Consider the following 26,213-nt stretch of genomic DNA (forward strand, 5'->3'; position numbering starts at 1 on the left):
AGGCTTCCGCTCGGCCACGCCGTCCCCGGGCCTCCGCGGCGGCGGAACTGCTGTGTCAGGGGTCGCGGTTTTCGGGGAAGCGTCGTGGGCGCATTGACAAGGGGGCGGGCGGGGGCGGGACTTCCGGCGTGCTCTTCCGCCAGCTGCCTTTCCCGGGCGTCTCCCCGCAACCTCCTCAACTTCCCTGGTCCGCGCTGCGGCGCCGCGGGGAGAGCGGCCGGGACTGGCGCCGGGGGAGCGCGCGCCGCAGGTGAGGGGCCGTGCGTGCGTGTCCCTGCGCCTCTCCCCGGAGGACGCGGGGCGCGGGGCGGGGGGCGCCGCCCGAGGGGGCTGTGAGGGGGCGCGGGGCGGCTGTGACCCCGGGGTCGTGACAGCGAGGGACTGTGGCCGAGGAGGAGCCGCCCGCGAGGACCGGGCGACGGACTCTGACCCCGGGGCGCGGGGAGGTGAGGCGGCCACCGGGCGCAGCCCCGGCTCGGCGGGCGGCGACGGGAGCGGACGCGCCGCGAGGGCCCGGCGGGCGGCGGCGAGGGGCCGTTGGAGCCTCGAGCGGGCCCTGAGGGGCGGACGCGGTACTGGGGTCCGCGGGGCCGGGCGGGGAGCTGGCGCCGGGGCCGGGCCGGGCTTCGCGGCCGCACTCCCGGGGCGGGGAGGCGCGCTCGCGCCCGAGCCCCGGCTTCCGCGCCGCCCCTGGGAACCTGCGACCGGATTCCCGGCCCCTGCCCTGCGGGCTCCGGCCTGCTCGGGGTGGCACCTCGGGCTGTTTATTTTATCTTATTTTCTTTTTCATTTTTCTTTTTCTTTTTGTAAATGGAGCGCGGTAGGAAACCTCCGTGTGTCCGCGTAGGAACCGTGTCTGATGCCGCTCGCTCCGGGTCTGCGGGCGTGAGGCGCTGTGAGGTGGGTCCCAGGTGGAGCCGGGGCGCGCGGGAGTCTCCCTCAGCGCGACGGCCCGCGAACTCTGTCCGGGGGACTGTTTAGAGGCGCGGAGACTGCGGGATCCCCGGGGGGCTCGGCGGGGGGCGCCTGCCTTGGGCCCGGGGCGTGACCCCGGGGTCCCGGGATTGAGGCCCGCGTCGGGCTCCCTGCATGGAGCTTGCCCCTCTCTCTCTCTCTCTCTCTCTCTCTCTCTCTCTCTCAAATGAATGAAGTATTTAAAAAAAAAAAAAAGTTGGGAGATTGGCTGCGTGGCTGGGGGCAGGTTCCACCAGGGGGGCTCACCCGGAGAAGGCGTCCCCGAGGTGACCGAGGACCCGAACCCCAGGTGCCAGCCGGCGGGACCAGGCCTCCCGCGCTGAAGCGGGGACCGCGCTGTCAGTGGAGGCGGTGAGGATGCGGGGCTGGGGGCGGAAAGACTCCAGGAGCAGACACGGAGAAAGGGGCAGCTTTGGAGCGACGGCAGGGCCTGGGAAGGGAGCCGGAGAGAGCGACAGGGCGCCTTCTGCCCGGAGCAGAGCGGGCTTGGGGAGATGCGGCCGCCAGGGTCCTTCACCCTGGTGGCCGGTGGTCCCGCAGGTGCGCAGGATGCTGCTAACGGAGATCCGGGTTGAGCAGCCGGTGGCTCAGCGCTGTAGCGCCGCCTTCGGCCCAGGGCGTGACCCTGGAGACCCGGGATCGAGTCCCACGTCGGGCTCCCTGCATGGAGCCTGCTTCTCCCTCTGCCTGTGTCTCTGCCTCTCTCTCTCTGTGTGTGTGTCTGTCTCTCATGAGTAAATAAAATCTTAAAAAAAAAAAAAAAAGATCCCAATTGAAAATGAGATTGGCGCAATAATCTGTGGTAAGGCCGATGGCGACCATCCCGGGGAGGAAAGGGAGATGCCAGGAAGGCCAGCAGTGCTGACTGGAATGCCACGTGGGAGAGGCTTTGAGGTCTCTAACCCCTCAGCTCGAAGACTCACCGACCAGAGGCCAAGGCTGACCAAGAGGGAATAACACCAACACCGCGGCTAGCGCGGGCCATGTTTCACCAGGTGGCTTTATCCCCTTCTGATCCCCATTGAGGAGCGTGGTCAGCAGAGCAGGTGAAATGAACTAAAGTGAGTGTCATTCCCTCCTCTCTACAAACCTTTGTAGAAGGTGCTACCGATTGTACCACCCGGTGTTTTTTTAAGGCGATATTTAATAGAAGAAGCTTGAGGGAATTTTGGTTGATCTGGCGCTGTACGTATTTGTTGACCCAATAGTAACCCCCAGCTCCTACACACACATACACTTTGTGATAGAGGAAGGGAGTTCAGAAAGATTCTGGAATGGTAAGCTAATGAGTTGTGATTGACAGGGGAGACTCTGTTTAGCTAAAAAATGGCTAGTTATACCTTTTTCTAAGACATTAGTAACTGAAAGGGATTACTCAAGAATTTCTGTAACGGAATACAGTTGACCCTTGAGCAACACAGGTTTGAGTTGCAGGAGTCCACATATATGTGTTTTTTTTTTTTTTTTATAAATAGAATACCATAAATGTATTTTTTCTTCCCTGCCTACCTTTTTTCTTTTCTTTTTTTTTTCTTTCTTGATTTTATTTATTCATGAGAGACACAGAAAGAGAGACAGAGACACAGTGGCAGAGGGAGAAGCAGGCTCCTTGCAGGGAGCCCAACATGGGACTGGATCCAGAGACTCTGGGATCACACCCTGAGCCAAAGGCGGACACTCAACCACTGAGCCACCCAGGCGTCTGTCTTCCTTCCTCCCTCCCTCCCTCCTTCCATCCTTTCTTTCTTTCTTTCTTTCTTTCTTTCCTTTCTTTTCTTTCTTTTCTTTATTTCTTTCTTTTCTTTCTTCCTAGATAGAAAGGTGGAGGGAAGGAGCAGAGGGAGACGGAGAGAGAGAATCTTTAGCAGACTCCACGCCTAGCTTGGAGCTGACTTGGGGCTTCATCTTACAACCCTGAGGTAATGATTTGATCTAAAATCCAGAGTCAGATGCTTAATCAATGGAGCCACTCAAGTACCCCCTTATGATTTTATTTTCTTTTAAAGATTTTGTTTATTTACTTATTTCAGACAGAGCATAAGCAAGCAAAGAGAGAGAGGGAGAAGCAGACTCCCTGACCTGGGGCTCCATCCTAGGACCCCAGGACCATGACCTTTTCTCTAGTTAACTTTTTGTAAGAATACAATAATTTGTTTAATATCCCAGTAAGTTAATCAACTATGTATGTTATTGGTCAATAGTAGACTTGTTTTGAAGGAGTCAAAAGTCATATGCAGGGGTGCCTGAGTGGCTGAGCTGGTTAAGCTTCTGCTTTTAGCTCAGGTCATGGTCTCAGGATCCTGAGATCAAGCCCCACATTGGGCTCTCTGCTCTGTGGGGAGCTCGCTTCTGTCTCTCCCTCTGCCTGCCACTCCCCCTGCTTGTGCTCTCTCTCAGTCTGTCAGATAAAAAAAAAAACTTTTAAAAAATGTTATATGCAGATTTTCAACGAGTGTGTGTGTTGAGGGGCAGAACCCCTAATCTTTATGTTGTTCAAGGGTCAGTTGTAAATGCTTCAAAGTAACTGACTTGGAAGAGAAGACATTTAGGCTTGGGGACTGCAGCACTGCCTTTGGGGTCCTTTTGTTTGTTAAATGAAAGGATTCTTTTTGACCTTCCCTGCTTTGCAAATTCCCTTCAAAAACCAGTTATAATGGCCTGATTGATAAAGAATGATATTTAATTCTTTACTGAACCTATGATTTCTCTTCCTGTAAGTAGGTGAGGTTTTATTTTTCTTGGGGACTTCCTCTTTGGATATGTGATCCCTTAAGGAGAATAAACTAATCAGAGCCTTAGATTTAGAAATCCCAGGTTACTTTATCTGATGTTAACACTGACTCACTCTGTGACTATGGGAAGAATTGTTTGCTTTCTCTTGTTTTAGCTTTTCTAACCATGGCAGAGGTAACTGTTCTTCCGCTTAAAGTCTTTAATAATCTGAAACATAGGCATGCTCACCAAATTTTGTACTCAGTCTTGTGGAGTTTGTAAACCACCAGACCCCATTCATGATTCCCCTGTGGAGCTGTCTAAATCTAGGTTAGACCTGATTCTCCTAGGGAGCTGAATAACTTTTCCATGTTATAAATGCTGATAAGAATTAATTTCTAAAATATTTATAGAAAAAGCAAACATAGTAATTTGCTATTGTTATTAATGTTGGATAATGACAAAATATCTGATAATGTAATTTTCTTATGCTTTTCTTTTCATATATTTGCATAACTGATCTGAAGTCAGATCTTTTGGCTTTTCTGCTAATAGAGAACTCCCTCTTCTACAATTCTTTCAGTAAATTCAGGGAATATACATTTTTTTAATATACTCTATATTACAGCATGTGCCAAGAACTCCATTCCAGAAGGGGAAAAAAAAATGACTGTTTGTGAGTCTCTAACAAATATTTGGTACTATGTTGTTTGCCTACATTACCTCATTAATATAAATAATTGAATTGTTTGTATTTTACTGTTTGCAAAACAGATTAGTAGATAGATATATAGCTGGCTTTTTTTGGTTTCTGTTTTATCTTTTTCTTTTGATAACTCTTTTGTTAAAAGTTATATTAATTTGATACTTTCTGTATTTGTACTAGAATGACTGCTAATGAGCCAGGGGCACCCCTGGATCTGCCAGGCTGTTATATCACATTCACAACTATTTGCAAACCAGTTTGAAGTGAAGGCTGGTTAAAAAAAAAAAAAAAATAGTGACATATGGTCTTTGCTCTATGCTAGAGAACAAAATGGGTGTGTGCACTTAACAGAAAACAGGTAGTTTTTTGTTTTGTTTTTTAGATAGTTTTTTTTAATCTAAAGAGAATTATCTTAGATGTGATTATCTTTGTTTAGTTTTTGGCCCTAGAGTAGAAATCTTAATTTTTTTTTGTGCCATGGGCCCCTTTGGCAGTATGGTAAAACCTTGTGGATTCCCTTTTGGAATAATATTATTACACCAAGCTAAAGGAAACTATATTGAAATATAGTTATCAGAATGTTTTTAAAATGTGTGATATAAGGGACACCTAGGTGGCTCAGTCATTTGAGAGTTGTGGAATTCAAGCCCCGTGTTCTGCTCTATGCTCAGCGTGGAACCTTCAATCAATCAATATAATATAATACCAAATATGATTTTTTTTAGCAGAGTAAATAATATTTACTATCAATGGATCTTATAATCATATAATTTAAAAATGATCATATATTTAAACACTATTTCAAGATATTTCTAGTAAGTGTAACATCATCTGAAAATACCTAAGATTTTTTTGTCACCTAAGTGACAAAATCTATTACTGTTGTGGCTTATCTTCATAATTGAAGGAAATAGTGAATTTGCCAGAGGTTAGTAAAAATGAAGATATAAATATTTTTGTTAAAATCCCAGACTCTCTGAATCTGCCTTAGAGCTATAAATTCCATAACCCACTCTAGGAAGAGCAATATCTTTTTTAAAATTTAAAAAAATTTTTTTTCTTTATTCATGAGAGACGCAGAGAGAGAGAGAGGCAGAGACACAGGTAGAGGGAGAAGCAGGCTCCACACAGGGAGCCTGATGTGGGACTTGATTCCGGGACTCCAGGACCACGCCCTGGGCCGAAGGCAGGCTCTAAACTTGCTGAGCCACCCAGGGATCTCCGGAAGAGTAGAATCTAAACACAGGGTTTACTTACTGAATTTTGTAGTGGGAGAGCAAAATTATTCAACCAAGTGTCCCTTGTGGTTTTTAGGATAATCTCTTTCCTGAAATGTTCTGTTGTGTAGCCAGGCCCAAATATAAACTTTATTTTGTTCCAGGGTGAGCTCAGGGTCTGGCACAGTGTAAGTGCCCACTCAATGTTTGTTGAATAAAGGTTTCTCTGAAGAAATTAGAGGGAAGAGATCAAGTTCAAAGCTAAGATCTTGGATGTGGCAATTTAGTAGCCTCCAATAATTGAGCTGTAATATTGAGCTCTGGTTTAAAACTAATCTGTCAGTGTGGGTTATATTGTGACTTTCACCTTTCTATTTAGAATTTCCCAAATCAGGCTTATTTGCTATGACTTCTTCTATACAGTGTGATAATACACAGTTCAGTGACATAAACTATAGTAGTCCTATATCAGAAAGTTACAGTCCAATTTCAGTTTCTTGAAATAATCATATTCCTAGCACTGATTTCTACTTTATAATTGTTTGCATAATCTAAGTAGGATTTGCTACCAAATTATTAATAAAACTGGTTCCATGGGATCCCTGGGTGGCGCAGCGGTTTAGTGCCTGCCTTTGGCCCAGGGCGCGATCCTGGAGACCTGGGATCGAGTCCCTCGTCGGGCTCCCGGCGCATGGAGCCTGCTTCTCCCTCTGCCTGTGTCTCTGCCTCTCTCTCTCTCTCTCTCTCTCTCTCTCTCTCTCTCTCTTTCTCTCTGTGTGACTATCATAAATAAAAAAAAATTAAAAAAAAAAACTGGTTCCTTCTTCATTTAGTATAAGAGTTGGCAAACTTTTTTCAGTAAAGGGCCAGATAGTAGGTATTAGGCTTTATAAGTCATACAGTGTCTATTGCTAAGTACTCACCTCTGCAGTTAGCACAAAAGCAGCCATAGACAGTAGTACATCAGTGAATGAACATGGTCATGTTCCAGTAAAACTTTAGTTACAAAAGCAGGCAGTGGGCCAGTTTTGGCCTGTGAGGTCTTCAGATTTGTCAGTCCAGCCCCTCTCCCTGCTATGGGTTAGACATATCCTCCCTCCAACTTCAGAGGCCTTTACACAGGGATGACATGATTGCACTCATCTTCCAAATGGCCTAAGTACACAGCAGATGACATTATTAATGCCAAGAGTGTTAGATGCACTTTGACCTAGGAGTCCGCAGAGCTTGCCTCTTAAGAGCACCACTTTTTTAAGCTTCATAATGATGGAAACAGGTAAGGATCCAAAATATAAAGTATGCTTGCTCACTCAGCTTTGAAACTGGACATTGGTTTGCCAATAGAAAATTACTGGGCATATGGTTTCACTGAGGAAGATAATGTCCCAGAGATGGAAGAAGAAGGAATAGAATGCAAAGGAAAAACTCATGTCTCCTCCTTTTGCGGATAGTTCCCTGTAGTACTCTGTCAAATTTGAGTTCAGTTTTTGGAACTCGAAGACTATATGTGCTTGCAACTTGCTATTACTTAGGTTGTTGCATAGGTTAGGAAGCAGAATCTACCTTCTTTTTCATGCTAGGTGCTTACTAGATCTACTAGCAATAAGGAAGTAGAATAAAAGGGGTTGGATGGGAGTCCTTAAAACTACACTTGTAGGAGCCTTTCATCTTTAAAACACAAGCATATGGGGCACCTGGGTGGCTCAGCCGGTGAAGTGTCTGCCTTCGCTCAGGTCATGATCCCAGGGTCTGGAATTGAGCCCCCTTATCAGGCTCCCTGCCTGGTAGGGAGTCTGCTTCTGTCTCTGCCCCCCCCCCCCCCCCACTCATGTTCTTTTCTCTGGCTCACTCTCTCAAGTAAAGAAAATCTTTAAAAATATAAAATACAGGGATAGGCATACCAGTACCCAAATTTTATTTCCTTTAGGACACTTATATTGGAAAAGTGCTTATTCACTAGGTTTATCCTCAGTATCTCCTCACTGCCACCCTTCCCACCTCACACACATTTCCACTTCTCTGTATTTCTTAGCAAAATTGAGGCATGCAACCAAGCATTTTTTGGAACATTTAAGAACAAGGCAAGCAGTGTGTATTGGGAGGTGAGTCAGCAGAAATGGAGCCAGATTTTGTGAATCCGAGTAAAAACTGCAGGCACAGATACTACATTCTGTATCTTGAAAGCAATTTGGAAACACAAATTCACTTAATAGGCATGGTGGTGGTCTGGTGGTGGTGGCAGTTATGTCTTTATTTAGAATCTGCATCAGTGGGGATTTTGACTAAAGATAAGGTGACTAGGGACTGAAGAGGTAGCAATGTTAGGAAGATCAGGCCTTACAAATGCTGTCAGCTCCCTTTGTCTCTCTTGTAGTTTCTTTGATAAACTTTTTTGTAGGATAAACCACTAAGGAAGCAGGGAGCTTTGGCACAGGGTAATGAGCTTAAGAGGGAGGGAGGCTCTGTATCCTATCTCCAACTACTTTCATTCTGACTCATCCTAGCTTAACGTTTGTACCATGGTTGGAAGCCATAGGTAATTCCTGGCTTCCTATCCCCATTTTGATCTTACACTATATTGGTTCTGAGGAGGTACATTTTTATTTTTTCTCTCTTGAATGTAGATGTTTAAAGCCACCTTCTTTTTCCAAGGAAATCACTGCATTTTTACTTAATGTATTGGTTGATTACAAAGATGCAGTTATCATAAACACAGTTTGGGAAGTATTGTTTCTCATTGTTGGAGGAACTGGGCAATTGTAAATGTTGTAAAAGTGATGTGGTTTTAGGTATACTAAGTTGCAGTATAATGAACTAAAAGCCAACATGTATTTACTATCCTCACTAAGCCTTCATCCTCCCACTACTTTTCTCACTAGCAAACCTGATGTGTCCTGGCAGGCATCTTTTGTAACTTTTGGGGAACTGGTAATTTTTTTCCAGAAAGGCACAAATAATCAAATTATTCTGTATGCTTTCATGGTGTCTAAGTTAGTAGATGTGAGGGAGCATGAGGATGGTCTGAGAGAGCCAGTGAAAAATGGTATTTTTGAGAGACCTATAGAGTCAAAATATTTAAAAATATTAGTAGTTCTAGAAGGAAGATGAGAGCTACTCTCTATAATTTAAAAATTTTTTTGGTTACTATTAAAGAATGTGTGTGATCTTGGTGTTGTACTGTTTCCTAAGTAAATAGATGAGATGCAGAAGTGTTTTACAGTAAAAGCCCAAAAGTGTTAGGTGTATTTGTTCCAAATCCATAGATTCTTGGGGCACCTGGGTGGCTCAGCGGTTAAGCGTCTGCCTTTGGCCCAGGGCGTGACCCTGGGGTCCCGGGATTGAGTACCACATCGGGTTCCCTGCGTGGAGCCTGCTTCTCCCTCTGCCTGTGTCTGCCTCTCTCTCTCTCTCTCTGTGTGTGTCTCATGAGTAAATAAATCTTTAAAAAAAAAAAATCCATGGAATCTTAAGACCTGAGTTTAATGTGTAATGTTCAGTTTAAAATAAAATGAAGGGGATCCCTGGGTGGTGCAGCGGTTTGGCGCCTGCCTTTGGCCCAGGGCGTGATCCTGGAGACCCGGGATCGAAACCCACATCGGGCTCCCGGTGCATGGAGCCTGCTTCTCCTTCTGCCTGTGTCTCTGCCTCTCTCTCTCTGCCTCTCTCTCTCTCTCTCTCTCTCTCTCTCTCTCTGTGACTATCATAAATAAATAAAAATTAAAAAAAATAAAATGAAAAATACAGTGTTAGACACAAAAGTCATCTTTAGAAAATAGAAGTACTGTATGTAAGCAGATAAGGAAGAACACTTTCAACAGGATGGGAGCTTTGTTGTGCCATCTTTGATACACTTATAAACGGACAAGAACTTGACTCCTTTCCATCAAAACAAAATAGTAATGGATAAAGTGCTTTTCAAAATTTCAAGGAGGTTTTCTATACTTAGTATTATTCAAATAGTAATTGAGTATGCCTACTATGTGCTCATTGCTAGGTATTAAATGCACCAGTTATGATTTTTATGGTTTCAAGTGATAAGAAACCCAGTTTAACTTTTTAAAAAAGATTTTATTTATTTATTCATGAGACACACACACACACACACACACACACACACAGAGAGAAGCAGGCTCCATGCAGGGAACCCGACGTGGGACTCGATCCCAGGACCCCGGGATCACGACCTGAGCCGGGGGCAGATGCTCAACCGCTGAGCCACCCAGACATCCCCAGTTTAACTAACTTAAGCAAAAAGGAGGATGTGTTGGTTGGCACAATTAGTTCAGGATCTGACTTCTCCTCCTCATCAGCTTGCTTTCTCTATGTTGATGCTTTCAAAAAGGCTCTCCTGGTGATAGGATTGCCTCTAGATTGTCACAGGATGCTTCCCAAAGCCATGGCTCTAGGTTCAGATCCACAAAGAAGTGATAGTCTTCATCCAAGCGTTTCCATCTGGTGAGTTCTGAAATGTACTCTGATTGGACTGGCTTAGGTCACGTCACCTATTACCGTCCCTTCTTCCCTCATATCTGTGGTTGGGGGAAAGTAATATGCTGATTGGTTTAAGTTTGGTACATGTGATCTGATGCTAAGGTTTGAGGTTGAAGCTTAATGTAGACCAAGTGAAAGTGAGTCTCCAAATGAAAATGGGCTCTTTTCAAAGCAGGAGGAATGAACAGTGGGAAGACCAACAACATATCTACTACATCAAGGGATTTATAGTCTAATTTCTCATTTGATCCTTAGCATGACTTAGAAATTAAGTATATTATATTAGAGCCCTCCTTAATTACATGGAGGAACTCTAAGAATCAAGGGACTTACCTTAACCTAAAGTTAAGGTACTGGAAGGAGCTAGAATTAAATTCCAGTTTGATATGATTCCTAGTTCAGTGTCTTCTCTACTCTTCTACTCTGGCCGAAAACAAACCAAGTCCCTAGAGTTCTTGAGTAGTTTGCCATTGATAGGCCCTGTGAGAAAGGAGCCCATTGTTTATGAAAGATCAAATTAAATTCCTGACAGTGTAATATATGGTTTTTTTTTAAGATTTTTTAAAAATTTATTTATTCATGAGAGACACAGAGAGAGAGAGAGAGAGAGGCAGAGACACAGGCAGAGGGAGAAGCAGGCTCCATGCACCGGGAGCCTGACGTGGGATTCGATCCCGGGTCTCCAGGATCGCGCCCTGGGCCAAAGGCAGGCGCCAAACCGCTGCGCCACCCAGGGATCCCTTGTGGTATTAAGTGCAAAGACCCTAGAGTCAGAAGGCCTAGGTTCAAATCCTTTTTTCCCCTGTCCTTGGTGTGTGACCTCAGTCATTTAATTTAGCTGTGCCTCAGTTTCCTCATCTTCCAAATGAGGATAATAGTATTACCTTATAATATTTTTGTAAGGATTAAATTATTTAATATACGCAAAGGTTAATATTTCCTGACGTATATAGGTCAGAAATTATAGCTAAGTGTTAGCTATAATCATGATCATTATAATCTTTGGTATTTTGATAGAGAACTGTGGATAGAGTGATAATGCAATAAAATAGATTTATATCTGATTGAATATCCTAATCATTAAGAAATCTAAATATATTCTCCATTCTGTTTTTTTTTCTTTTTTTTTTAGATCTTATTTATTTATTCGTGAGAGACAGAGAGAGAGAGAGACAGAGACGTAGGCAGAGAGAGAAGCAGGCTTCATGCAGGGAGCCTGACGTGGGACTCAATCCTGGGACTCCAGGATCACTCCCTGGGCCAAAGGCAGACGCTCAACCGCTGAGCCACCCAGGCGTCCCTCTATTCTGTTTTCTAAAGACAAACTCTACTGTGTTTTACATCATACTATAAGAGTGGATCTTGGGGGCAGCCTGGTGGTGCAGTCAGCTGGGCATCCAACTCTTGGGTTTTGGCTTAGGTTGTGTTTTCAGGGTTGTGAGATTGAGTCCTGTGTTGGGCTCCATGCTCAGCGTGGAGTCTGCTTGAGTTTTTCTCTGCATCTCTGCATCTCTGCATCTGCCTCTGTCTCTCCTGCTCTCTCTATAAAATAAATATTAAAAAAAAAATAATGGATTTAATGGAGGGGGAGGAATCTGGTGGTAGATCACATTGGTGTATGGTGACATATATTTGTCCTGATCAATATTTTCAGTAGTGACTTGGATGGAGACATAAAAACCTTTCCAAGTTTATAGACTGCATAAAATTGTGATAAAAAGCTGATACTATAGGTGGCAGTCAAGATTTGAAATTATGTTAAAAGATTGGAATAAGCAAAAAGATCAACCAAGATGGACTTTAATAGGATAATGACAAAATGAATAAATGTGTTTCTACACGACCTCTGCTTCAATGTCCCGGTGTGCCAAAATGAAATGCCTCCTGATGCAACCCACTCTTGTTTCAGATAACTTTTTTCCTAAAAAGGTTTTTATTATATTTAGTTAAGATTTATAACTCTGACTCTTCCAACCAGTGATCTATGTTTTGTTGTCTGAATGTTTGCTTTATCCAGCATGACAAGCATTCAGATATTTAGAGATAGTTACCATGTGCCTTCTTGTAATAGTATGGTATATAATAGTATGGTATATATCATATTATATACTATAGTGGTTAGGGGTGTGTAGTGTACAGCCAGGCTGACTGAATTTGATTCCCAGATTCTCTCCTTACTAGCTGTGTGACCTTATCATCTGTGCCTGTTTTCTCATCTGTAAAGTAGTGATAAAAACGATAGACCTATGTCAAAAGGTTGCGAATATTAAGAAAGTTTTAATATTTTTAAGGTATTTAGGCATACAGGTATTATGTAAATGCTCACTGTTAGTAGTAGTAGTAGTGATAATGTTTCTTTGCTCATCATTGCTTACAATCAGACTCAAAGAGTTCTTGTGACAAGTGATTCTTTTTTTTTTTTAATTTTTTTTTTATTATTTATTTATGAGAGTCATACAGAGAGAGAGAGAGAGAGAGGCAGAGACATAGACATAGGCAGAGGGAGAAGCAGGCTCCATGCACCGGGAGCCCGACGTGGGATTCGATCCCGGGTCTCCAGGATCGAGCCCTGGGCCAAAGGCAGGCGCCAAACCGCTGTGCCACCCAGGGATCCCCATGACAAGTGATTCTTAAATGGGGTAAGGGTTGGGGAGATATAGCATACTTCATATTTTACCATATTTTTACATTAAAAGTGTACTTTTCATAATAGTAATATTAGGAAAAACAATCTTTTTGGATATAGGGGATACACAAAAGGCAAATTTTAAGGCAGTTGATGACAACTACTATTACTAAATAATATAGTAGCTAATACTTACAAGTACTTATTGTGTGCTAGGCACTGAACTAAGGCTTACATTACTCCATTTGAACCTTATTTGTTAGGTGATGCAACTCTGGAGATAAAGGAACTTGTCCAAGTTCTCATGGCTAATAAGTAGTAGAGATGGGATTCATATTTATATATTCTGATTTTAGGCCCTGAACTCTTAATCATTAAACTATGCTGATGGAGTGAGGTTACAATTCCTGTATTTCTTAAAATGGAGCATGTGCAAAAAATATTGAGAAACACTGCCTATATTAGTATTACTATTATTTACTAAAGGGCTTTGTAACATAACAGTAACCACTTGATTCATGGTTTGTGGATTTTACTTTATTTTTTTAAAAGATTTTATTTATTTATTCATGAGACAGAGAGAGAGAAAGAGAGAGAGAGGCAGAGACACAGGCAGAGGGAGAAGCAGGCTCCATGCAGGGAGCCCGATGTGGGACTTGATCCCAGGACCTTAGGATCACGCCCTGGGCCAAAGGCAGGCACCAAACTGCTGAGCCACCCAGGGATCCCCAGTAGATTTTACTTTAGCTTTAATTAACTAATCATAGAAATCCTTTCTCTTGCCTTGAATTCTCATTGTGATATTTTATGTTTTTTGTATGCTTTTTAATCTAGTGGAATAGATCCAGTGTCACAAGGTCCAGTTACCCCAGATAACAATTTGGCTTTCAAATATCTTAAAACCACACTGGCAATATTTTAACTCTTAGAAGGAAAGCCTTTGCTTCTTTCTAGTACTATAATATCCACATGTTTGTCTAGTTAAGTTGAATCATACGACAAGATGGTTCAGTACTTCAAGAAGTAGTAAGCAGTTAGAAAGCAAAGCAAATTTTATGTATATTTTGCCACCGTACAAAAAACAAAAAAGTAAATCAAAGTTGAAGTTTAGGGAGGGATGAACTCTGATGTGGCATGAGGAAACCTGAGAGTGATAGTTATGTTGATTATCTTAATTCTGATGATTTACAGATATATAGATATGATAAAAGTCATTAAATTATACACTTTATTTTATTTTTTTAAAAAAGATTTTATTTATTTATTCATGAGAGACACACAGAGAGAGGCAGAGGGAGAAGCAGGCTCCATGCAGGGAGCCTAATTTGGGACTCGATCCTGGGTCTCCAGGATCACACCCAGGGCTGCAGGCGGCGCTAAACCGCTGCGCCACTGGGGCTGCCCAAATTATACACTTTAAATACAGTTTATTATATATCAATTATACTTCAATATAGCTGTAAAAATGTAGCACATGTACCTTCCCACACCCCCCCCCCACATACATACACAAAGACTTCTTCTTCTTTTTTTTTTTTTTTAATTTTTTATTCATGAGAGACACACACAGAGGCAGAGACATAGGCAGAGGGAGAAGCAGGCTCTTCGCAGGAACCCGATGTGGGACTCAATCCTGGATCCCACAGGATTGAGTGATCCCAATCCAGGATCACGATCTGAGTGGAAGGCAGCTGCCCAACCACTGAGCCACCCAGGCATCCCAGAGTGAAGAATTCTGAACAAGTTCCTATAAACGTGTCTTTGGATGTGTTAAATAGTTTTCTATTAAACATTAAGGAATTTTAATTTGAAGTTATGGAAAATAATTGTAAATACAGTGACATTTATCCCCTGGGCTTATTATGGCATCCTTAAAACTGTTTTGTATCATGAATGGAAAGTACAGGTGCCTTTAAAATGCCACCTATTGGAGCATTTTATTGAGCCTGGGTGGCTCAATGGTTGAGCATCTACCTTAGGTTCAGGTCATGATATTGAGGTCCTGGGATCGAGTTCTGCATCAGGGTCCTCCTCGCAGGGAAACTGCCTGTGTCTCTACCTCTCTGTGTCTCTCAAGAATAAATAAATAAAATCTTTTTTAGAAAAAGTAAAAAAATAAAATGCCACCTATTTGTGGGATATTTGTAGTATCAGAAGAGGGAGAAACAGATATTAAATCTTTATTGCCTAAGTTGAAAGTTTATAAGAAAATCCTAGCGAAACTATCCAGTAGGAAAGATTTACATATCTGAATAGCTGACAAATTGGGCTGCCTTTGAATCAGGGCAATGGCCACCTCAGTTCTGTTCGATTGGTCCTGAGACCTTGCTTACCTTTAAGTAACTGTGACCTTTTATTTTACTGTGCAGTTAGGACATAAGTAAGTCTGCAAGAACTGTAAGGGACTTATGCCATAGAATGTTCTTGACAGAAGGAAGCAGCAGAATTGATGATGAAACAGCTTCTTTTTAAAAATCTTGAAATTCAGGCAGCCCGGATGGCTCGGCGGTTTGGCGCCGCCTTCAGCCCAGGGTGGGATCCTGAAGTCCCTGGATCAAGTCCTATGTCAGGCTCCCTGCGTGGAGCCTGCTTCTCCCTCTGCCTGTGTCTCTGCCTCTCTCTCTCTGTGTGTCTCTCATGAATAAATGAATAAAATCTTTAAAAAATAAAAATAAAAAAATAAAAATCTTGAATTTCTGGGAGACAGAAGTGGTAAGGAATTTGGAATTAAACAAATTTGGATTTAAATCCTGGCTGTCCCAGGATGTGATCTTTTGAATAGGTTACTTAACTTCCCTGTTCCTTAGTTTTCTCATTTATAAATTAGGACTAATAATACCTGCATCTCAGCTTATATGGGTTAAATAAGAATAATGTATATAAAGTGCCTAGCATAGTGCTTGGCACGTAGAAAATATAAAAAGATAGCCATTATTATGACTGTTGTTGTTATGAGCTTACTTCCTTGCAAGATGTTTACTAGAACATACACTTCTTGGAATATTTGTATCATTCATACTAATTCAAAGAGTTTAGAAAAAGAAGGAATCAGTTTCTAGAGAACCTGAAAGACAGTCTCATATGAGAGCCTATCTGTGTGGAAAATTGTTATAGGATATTTTAAAATTAAAACTTTTCATTTGAAAAATATAAAGTCTATAGAAAAGTTATAATATTAAAATTAACTCCTTTATGTCCATCTAGTTCATACATTGGTAACATTTTGCCATATTTGCTTTACTTTTTTATTTTTATTTTTTTAAAATATTTTATTTATTCATAGAGACACAGAGAGAGAGAGAGAGAGAGAGAGAGAGAGGCAGAGACACAGGCAGAGGGAGAAGCAGGCTCCATGCAGGGAGCCCGATGTGGGATTCGATCCCAGATCTCTAGGATCACACCCCGGGCTACAGGCGGTGCCAAACTGCTGTGCCACTGAGGCTGCCCTTTTTTTGTTTTTCATTTCTTAAATTAAAAAAAAAAAAGATTTATTTACTTATTTGAGAGAGAGCGTGTCAGTTGGGGTAGAGCCAGAGGGAGAGATCTTCAAGCAGACCCTGTGCTGAGTGTGGAGCCCCAACCATGGGGCTTCATCCCAAGACCTGTGAGATGATGACCTGAGCCCAAACTGAGAGTCAGATGCTTAAGTGAGAGCCACTTTGCCCCTACTTTGCCTTTTTTTTATATGTTACATAATATAGACAATTTTCTTCTCTCCCTCCTTCTCCACTCCCCTCCTCCTTTCTTCTTCTGCTTCTTCCGCTGCTTCTGTTTCTTCTGCTGCTGCTTCTGCTTCTGCTTCTTCTATTTTTGCTTCCTCTTTTCTTCTTCTGCTTCCTCTTCTCCTTCTGCTGCTTCTGCCTCTTCTGCTTTTGCTGCTTCTGTTTCTGCTTCTTCTGCCTTTGCTTCTGCTTCTTCTGCTTTTGCTTCTGCTACTTCTGCTGCTTCTGCTTTTGCCTCTATTGTTTCTGCTGCTTCTCCTGCTGCTTCTGCTGTTTCTGCTGCTGCTTCTTCTGTTTCTTCTTTTGCTTTTGCTTCTTCTCCTGCTCCTACTGCTGCTTCCTCTATTTCCGTTTCCTCTTCTCCTTCTCCTGCTTCTGTTTCTCCTACTTCTGCTTCTGCTGAGGATAAGCTGCAGAAATCATGACCCTATATCCCCAGGTGCTTCAGCTTTTATCTCCTAAAAATAAGTATAGTCTTTTATATAACACAGTATAATTATCGAATGTTTCAACATTGATATGTGTTATGATTTGATACACCGTCCATATTCAAATTTTACTGATTATCTTAATAACTATCCTTTATAACAATTTTTTCCCCAGTCTAGAAATGAAATTGTCTTTTCTTTGGAACAGTCCCCCAGCCTTTCATTGTTTTTCATGATTGACATTTTTTGAAGAACAGGTTATTATTTTATAGAATGTCCTTTAATTGAGGTTTGTTTGTTCCTCATAAATCCATACAGGTTGTGTCTTTTTGGTTGGTAAAGTGTCTTCAGTGCCTCATATCAGGAGACATTATTGGTGATGTTAATTAACCTTGAACACTTGGGGATCCCTGGGTGGCTCAGCGGTTTGGCGCCTGCTTTTGGCCCAGGGTGCGATCCTGGAGTCCCGGGATCGAGTCCCATGTCAGGCTCCCGGCATGGAGCCTGATTCTCCCTCCTCCTGTGTCTCTGCCTCTCTCTCTCTCTCTCTCTGTCTATCATAAACAAATAAATAAATCTTTAAAAAAAAAAAAACTTGAACACTTAGCTAAGAGATTTTTTTCATTTCAAAGGTAACTCTTTTCACTTCAAAGGTAATTAATAAGTAATCTATCCGGATTACTTCAGAATACTTGGAGATACTTTGAAACTATGTAATCCTGTTTTTAACAAGATTCCCCCAGTAGTTTTAGAATCCTTTTTTTTTTTTTTTATTTTTTTATTTTTTTATTTTTTTATTTTTTTTTTTTTAGTTTTAGAATCCTAAGGAGCATTTTTGTATCATAAGTATGTGGTTTCCTCAGCTGAATTGAAGTCTTCTTTCAAAATTTTTTACTTCAAATGTAGTACCTTATACACCATTAAGTTCTCACTGGTGACTGACTGCCTAACCTTCAACTGCCTGATAAAGGATTGCTGATTGCATTTCTCATAATGGATTTTGTCTGCTTACCCTGAAAAGTTAATAGATACTTAAGCAAAGTCCTATTGTATGCAAGTCAAACGATAACTAGTTGGACTGATTAGGTGTTTTTAGTAGGCTTCCCTGACCAGTGAGATAGGAGTAGTAATACAACTTTTGGATATTTTGAAAGAAAATTGAATAACAATAATGAAGAAAAGCTCTCATCGTCCCTGGAAAACTTGGTGATGTTTAGTACCTTTATTCCATTTTAATTTGCATTTGTGACGAAAGAAGTTTCTGGGTGGTGTTCATCTATCTCTTTAGACTTTGATATTTTTCATATCAGCCTAATACTTAGCTATGACTCATGGATGTCACCTTCAGTCTCTAAGAATTAGGTCAGGTTTCTTGTAGATCTTGTCACATTGCCATTTTTTTTTTTTTTTAAGATTTATTTATTTATTTACCATAGACAGAGAGAGAGAGGCAGAGACACAGGAGGAGGGAGAAGCAGGCTCCATGCTGGGAGCCCAACGTGGGACTCGATCCCGGGACTCCAGGATCGCGCCCTGGGCCAAAGGCAGGCGCTAAACCGCTGAGCCACCCTGGGATCCCTGCCATTTTAACTAGAGGAAAGAAAGTAAGGCTAGAAGCTCTGCGAAGTAAGACAGTAATAAGTCAGTTTTCACTGAGGGAAGAAGAAGCTTGGGTGAGGTTTTGATAGTTGGAGACTCTGAACAAGATTAAGGTGCTGACTCTGAAAGAGGAAGGGGAAATGGGTGGTAGAAAAGGAAGAAGACGGATATTTAAAATATTCAGTATACTTACTCCACAGTTTTCATAGATCTAATAATCCTAATGGTGTGGTCTCTGAAATCTACAGAGCATTTAGAGTTGAAAAATCCAGCTTTGTTAAGCCAGGAATTGGTGATGGCCTGTCTCTTTGAAAAAAAGCTTTTTTTCCATCTGCACCAAAAACATACCTTTCACATTTCCTTGTACTTGTCATATCTCCAGATACACCAGGGATGTTATAAGGGGTAGTGGTAAAAATCTGTATAACTAACTTTCTCAGTCACGTTATTCCAGTCTTTTACATTTAGTCAGGTTATGAAATTAGCAGTTAGTATACAGGTTATGTTGGTCAAGGTAATAATTTCCAAGGTCAAGTGATTAATTGTGGCTCCTGTTCCAGAGAGGCATTTCAGTGTTTCTATTAGAGCATGCGTTTTGTGAAGCTTTGTTGTTTTTGCCAGATGCAGTTGGCTTATCTTCTGAAATATGTGCTATCATTTGCTGAGTGTATCTGTGTTAACATCTCTGAAATACTGGTGACAGACTTTTTTTCCACTTCAGTGAGAAAAAAATTTTTTCATTTTCTATGACCAGTTAAAAGAAGATGGATGCACAGAGTTCAGCCAAAATGAACACAAGAAAGAGGAGAAAAGAGGTACCTGGACCCAATGGGGCAACAGAAGAAGATGGAATTTCTTCAAAAATGCCACGCTGTGCAATTGTAAGGAAGAGATTTCTTTGTTGAACACTTAACCTTGCAAGGGAAGGTAGAAACTGATATAGAATTGATGATATCAGTATGACAAGTCTTCTGAGATAATGGAAAGAATGAATAGTGTAAATAGTATTTTCACAGTTGTTGGAGATGTTATGCTTTCTTACCAAATTGTAGCTCCCAGCTCAGTTACGAGAGAGCTTTACATTGGGACTGGAAAAAGAATGTTAGGGGAAAAAAAGAATGTTGGGAAAATTTGGAATTTGTGTATATATTAGGCTAAAGATCAAATTAAAACTAATGGAATAGAGAAATTGGAGCAGTCATCTGATCTTAGTTTCATCTCATGGTGTTTAGTTTTCTCCAGTATCATTCCTTCACTCTGTTACTGCTTATGTCTTAAGATGAAAGCCTTTTTCTATGATCTTAATATCATCTCATGGTGTTTAGTTTTCTCTAATATCATTCCTTCACTCTATTACTGCTAATGTCTTAGATGAAAGCCTTTTTCTATTACTGCCTACCTGTAATTCTTTGTTCCTGGGATAGTATCTCATATTTGCTAACTACTGCCAAGCTTCCGATGAAAGACCCCACTCCAAACTGCTCATCCTGTCTCAGTTTGGTATCTTTCTTTTTTTTAATTTTATTATTTTATTTTTTTTAATTTTTAAAATTTTTTTATAGATTTTATTTATTTATTCATGAGAGACACAGAGAGAGAGAAAGAGAGAGAGAGAGAGAGAGAGAGAGAGAGAGGCGGAGACACAGGCTGAGGGAGAAGCAGGCTTCATGCAGGGAGCCCGATGTGGGACTTGATCCTGGGACTCCAGGATCACGCCTTGGGCTGAAGTCAGGTGCTAGACCGCTAAGCCCCCCAGGGATTCCCCAGTTTGGTATCCTTCTTAAAGCTTCCCATAAAAAACATGTCAAAGAACACATATACAGTTGAAGTTATTATTAATATATAATATATATTACTAATATATAATTTATATAATACATATGATAATACGTAATGATAATATATATCATTGTTAATAAAATGAAATCCATCTTTTAAAATTCAGTGAAAGGATTATATGTTTCTGTGTTTTCTTTACCCATGTTGACCATTCGCTATTGATCAAACTGCAGTTTCCACTGGTTAGTTCTGGAGCTTTGTGTAGTGCAAAGGGAAAAACATTTTTACTCTGACACAATTAATATTTGTTCCAAATCAGTACTCTATCTTGAGCAATAAAAGCACTTGGACTCCCATCAATAGGAGGCATATGCTTTAGGCCTGATATTGATGATGATATTGATGGTAGGGGCAAGTGTATTAGTTTCCTATTGCTGCTTAACAGCACTAAATTTAGTGGCCTAAAACTATACAGATATTATCTGATAGTTCTTTTTTTTTTTTTTTTCAACCATCAGTGGCATTTTATTTGGAAGTTTCTATGTATTACATAGGTGTTAACTTCCTTTCTCTTACTGTTCACCCCCCCCAAAAAAAAAGATCAGAAAGACTTAAAAAACTTAACATATAAAATCTCTCATCTAGTTTCTCTAGTCTTAGGTTAAAAAAACTTAAGTGGTGCCTCTCCTTTATGACAATACTGCTTTTTTTTTTTTTTTTTTTTTAATTTTTATTTATTTATGATAGTCACAGAGAGAGAGAGAGAGAGAGAGAGAGAGGCACAGGCACAGGCAGAGGGAGAAGCAGGCTCCATGCACCGGGAGCCCGATGTGGGATTCGATCCCGGGTCTCCAGGATCGTGCCCTGGGCCAAAGGCAGGCGCCAAACCGCTGCGCCACCCAGGGATCCCCGCAATACTGCTTGTTAAGGAGAGTTCATAGTCTGTCCTTATGCTCACTACAGATTTCTACTCCTTTCTGGAGAAAAAATGGTCAATGCTTCTTCTTCCTTTTATTATCTGATAGTTCTGGAGGTCAGAAGTCTGAAATGGGTTTCAGAGGACTATAATCAGTGTCAATAGGACTGGAGGCTCTAAGGGAGAATCTGTTTTCTTGTCTTTTCCAGCTTTTAGAGGCTGCCCTCTTTGCTTTCCTCGTTTTGCCAGCCAACAAGCGTATCATTCTGACTGCTGCTTATGTCATCACATCTCACTGATTCTAACTTTTCTGCCTCCCTCATTCACTTACAAAGACCCTTGTGATTACATTGAACACACGTGAATAATCTGGGATAATCACCCTGTTTCAGAGTCCTTTAATTTAATCATATCTGCAAAGCCACTTTTGCTATGTAAGGTAATTTAGTCACAGGTTCTAGAGACTAACATGTAGACATCTTTAGGGGATCATTATTCTGTATTATTCTATACATTGTAGCAATTATACTCAGAAAACGATTCAGCTGTAAACAAAACAGAACATTGTTAATTTCTGAATGTTTCTTAGAGAATTCAGGTTAAGGAGATCAGTGGTAAGCACCAATTCAGCAGTCAGTCTTGGAGTAGGGACAAGCTATAACCAAGTAGATGATACTTGTTGACAGTCACAATACCAGGGATAGAGCAAAGTCTAAGTCAGTCTTAGTGGAATGGTCTCTGAAAAGACTTAAATTTATTGGTCCTTAGAATTTAGGAATTTCAATGTTTTTTTTTTTTTAAGATTTTATTTATTTATTCATGAGAGGCACAGAGAGAGAGAGAGAGAGAGAGAGAGAGAGAGAGGCAGAGACACAGGCAGAGGGAGAAGCAGACTCCATGCAGGGAGCCTGATGTGGGACTCGATCCCAGCTCTCTAGGATCACACCCTGGGCTGCAGGCAGCGCTAAACCGCTGCGCCACCGGGGCTGCCCGGAATTTCAATGCTTTAAATTACTTTGCTTTATATGTTCATGTCACAAATCAGTTGAGTGACTTGCTACTTATTGCACATTCCTCTCTAGTACACACTGGCTATTTAGCATGGGCTAATGGTCAAAGATTCACTCACCCAACAAGCTGTACCAACCCTAGTAAGGAGTGTCTGCTAAATAAACTTGTCTGTCATCTCCATTGTATACTTGTGCTTTCTATCTCTAATTCCTGTTTAGCTCTGTAGCAAAAGTAAAGATTTTTTTTTATATAACAACTCTACTGAGATCATATAATCCACCCATTTAAACTGTACAATTCAGTGGTTTGGGGCATATTTAGAGTTGTGCAACAGTCATCACAACCAATTTTAGAGTATTTTCATCACCCCCCCAAAAAAAGTCCCATCCCCATTAGCAGTCACTTCACATTACCTCCTAACTTCCCCAGCCTCTTGAAACCACTCTTTCACTATCTATATTTACCTATTCTGGGGACGCCTGGGTGGCTCAGTTGTTGAGTGTCTGCCTTTGGCTCAGGGCATGATTCCAGGGTTCCGGGATCAAGTCCCTCATTGGGCTTCCTGCATGGAGCCTGCTTCTCCCTCTGCCTGTGTCTCTGCCTCTCTCTCTCTCTCTCTCTGTGTCTCTCATGAATAAGTAAATAAAATCTTAAAAAAAAAAAAAAAGATTTGCCTGTTCTGGACATTACATGCAAATAGGATACATACAATGCATAGTCTTGTGGCTGGCTTATTTTTTTGCTAAGCATGTTTTCAAGATTCATTAGTGTTGTAGGCATGTATTAGTACTTCATTTCTTTTTGTTGACATCTAATATTCCATCACTATCCATATAATATTCCACATACCACATTTTACTTACCCACTCCTTAGTTGACATTTGAGTTGACCAACCAAGATTTTATTACATAAAATGTGTCAACATGGCCAGAAGATGCTAGGAGTATAAATATAAATAAGACCTTCCCTTTGAGAGATGTGACCCTAAGATGAAGCTCTATAGTTCAGAGCTCAGAAGAGGCTTTTTTTTTTTTTTTTTTTCCAGGCAAGGGAGAGAGAAATTGGAAGGATCAGCAAATATTAGGTAGCTGGGTTGGTGGGTCAGAATGAATTGGAAAGAAGAGAGAAAAGAATTAAAGAGGAAAAATGAAAGGATAACTTTATGGCTAGTTTTTTTTTTATAAGTATAAAGAATTTGCTGATACAGATGTTTCTAAAGATACAATAAAAAAAATCACAAAAATATGGAGAATAAGACTTTTAGCCTATCTTAATATTTATCATATGTATGAATAAGTCACTAATTGGAAACAGTTCCGCTAATGGAGATAGAGTTCACAGTCTCAAATATTGAGAAAATCTGTGTGCCAGTTGCTATGCATTGTAGGTGCAAAGATGAAAAGATGACCTTGCCCTTAAGAAGCTCACAGACAGGGGAAATCAATAAATAATTAAGATACAGAACGAGGGGTGCCTGGATGATTCAATAAGTTAAGCATCCAACTCTTGGTTTCAGCTCAGCTCATGATATCAGGCTTGTGAGTTTGAGCCCCATGTCAGGCTCTGTGCTGAGCATGGAACCTGCTGAGAATTCTCTTTCTCCCTCTCCCTCTGCCCCTCCCCTGTTCACATATTCTGTCTCTTTTTTTTTTTTTTTTTCATATTCTGTCTCTTAAAAAAAGAAAAAAGAAAATGAAAAGGGGCAAGTAGAAGAAAGTTAGAGGTACAATGGCTGCCTAGAGGAGCAACAGATTAACTTTGATCTAGGGGTAGAGATAGTGGTTTTGGAAAAGCTTCATTGAGGAGATTATTTCTGAACTGAACTTTGAAGGATAAATAGGAATTCATGAAATGAACAAGGGGTGCCTGGGTGGCTCAGTTGGTTAAGCATCTGACCCTTGATATCAGCTCAGGACTTGATCCCAGGGATGTGAGTTTGGCTCTATGCTAGTTGTGAAGCCTAATTAAAAAAAAAAAAAAAAAAAAATTATCCAAGAAATGGACAAGAGATAGAATACAAGTTCAGGTGTGAAATAATAGTATGTTTAGCAAACCATGAGTAATATTACTAGCGTTTAAAGTTCAGAAAAATAATCTGCAATACATAGGTGAGCAAGGGCCTGATTATAAAGGATCTTGTGTTCTTTGCTAAGGAGTTTAAATTTTATCCTTTGGATAATGTGATCACATTTGCAATTTAGAAAGTTGTCTTGATTGTTTTGGGAAGGATAATTTGAAACAGGGATTGACAGAAACCAAAGGTCTAGTTGTGAGGTTGTTGTAATGATCCAGATCGGATATAATGAGAATTTAAACTGAAATTTTAAGGAATAAAATAGACAATTCTTGGAAACTGGTATGTAAAGGATGAGAGGTGTTGTAGATGACTCCTAGATTTCAGTCTTAGGTAGATTGTGTAGATGGGGTGCTTCTTAATATAGAAATACAGAAAGAAGAGCTGGATTAGGAGAAAGGTGATGAGTTTAATTTAGTACAAGTTCAACTTACAAGTCTAGGAGAGGGACACCTGGTGGCTCAGTGGTTGAGTGTCTGCCTTCAGCTCAGGGTGTGATCCCCGGGTCCTAGGATCGAGTCCCACATTGGGTTCCATGCAAGAAGCCTGCTTCTCTTGCTGCCTGTGTCTCTGCCACTCTGTGTGTGTGTGTCTCAGGAATAAATAAATAAAATCTTAAAAAAAAAAAGATCCTAGGAGATATCCAAATACTGGTTAGATAGAGGAGCTCATTGTTTACCTTCATTGAAATGGCAGTAGGAGTCAGGGAGAATTGTTTTCTTTTCTCCCTTATTCCCTCCCCCAGGGAGTGGAATCTTTTTGCTCTTTTCCTTATCCTTTATTTCTCATCCCATTCCTTTTGACTTCACAGCCAGCCTTTCCTTTAACATTATGGAAAAAAATTGGATCTCAGTAAGACCTATTACCATTTATGCAGCATGTTTGGTAAAAGGGAAATGTTCCTCTGTGTCATTTTGAAAGCTTTTGCTGAAAAATGTTTAAGAATCCTTGGAAATAGAGTACTAGGAAGCCAGTATCAAATCATGGATCATGGTGTTACTCTGAGTTATTTCCATTTCCTATTCCTAAGGACACCAGAATCTCATCTCTTTCACTGGAATTTGGAGGAATATGTGGTTAATATATGTGAACATAATCAGGAAAAGTTTTTATGATAGCAGTATTGCATTCAGAAAATCATTCATAATTTGGGGATGATGATCATTAATCATAATATCAGTTATAGATCATTAATCATAATAATATCAGTTATAATTTATATAGAATTGGAAACTTTATATAGCATCTAGAATCTAACCTCTTAGATTAATACAATTTAGTTAATTTTGTTGGCATAATGAAACCTGTGTTCCACAGAACAGGAGAGAAAACGAGCTCATGTTGATGATGACCTAAACTTGTTGAGTGCCACTATATGTGAAACATTATGGTAGTTACTTACTTGCATATGGTCTTTTATTTAATCCTTGTAGTCACCTTATAGGGCAGGTATTTTCCATTTTATAGAAGATGAAAGCTGTGATTCCATAGCTATTAAGTAAGTGATAGAATTGGGATTTAGATCTAAGTTTTTTCAAGTTGCAATCTATGCCCTTTCATTTATGCTTCACAACCAGATAGTCATATAACTTAAAATATTAAGTTAATATTAAGTTAAAATATACAGAAAATAATATTTTGTAAGATTCCCTTGAGGTTAAAATGAAGGAGGTATGTTTTAGGAGAATTAAGTAGAAATACTTAGTCCTACTTTTATAAGGCTTAGCTTCTAGAAACACTTTTTAGAAAGATATTTTTAGAAATACTATTCATTCTAACTGGAGGCAACTCTAGACAGAGAAAGATTTTGCTGATCTGTTGTAGTTGAACCTTAGGTTTCATTTTCTATACTTAGGAGGAATTGAAACCTTAGCCAGGAGGGACATCTGCATTTGCCTTCTGCCTTGGAACATACATAGTATACAGAGAAGATTGAAGAAACAGTTATTAAAGATA

General features: G+C 40.7%; 1 protein-coding gene across 10 annotated transcripts in view; it reads left to right on the forward strand.

The window, feature by feature from the left end:
* The first annotated feature begins 131 nt into the window (after positions 1 to 131).
* Positions 132 to 26,213, forward strand: part of PCYT1A (phosphate cytidylyltransferase 1A, choline) — a 49,268-nt gene continuing 23,186 nt past the window's right edge. The window contains exons 1-4 of one of the 10 annotated variants that reach the window (XM_041755374.1): positions 193 to 250; positions 825 to 900; positions 2,789 to 2,894; positions 19,231 to 19,357. In XM_041755374.1, the coding sequence (XP_041611308.1) occupies positions 19,241 to 19,357 (117 nt within the window). In that variant the 5' untranslated portion in view covers positions 193 to 250; positions 825 to 900; positions 2,789 to 2,894; positions 19,231 to 19,240. Of the gene's footprint in view, positions 251 to 816; positions 901 to 2,788; positions 2,895 to 18,461; positions 18,482 to 19,230; positions 19,358 to 26,213 lie in introns of those variants that run through there. The other 9 variants (XM_041755402.1, XM_041755384.1, XM_041755392.1 and 6 more) reach the window with 9 other exon arrangements.

The sequence above is a fragment of the Vulpes lagopus genome, chromosome 1 (assembly GCF_018345385.1).
Source record: "Vulpes lagopus strain Blue_001 chromosome 1, ASM1834538v1, whole genome shotgun sequence".
Taxonomy (NCBI): domain Eukaryota; kingdom Metazoa; phylum Chordata; class Mammalia; order Carnivora; family Canidae; genus Vulpes; species Vulpes lagopus.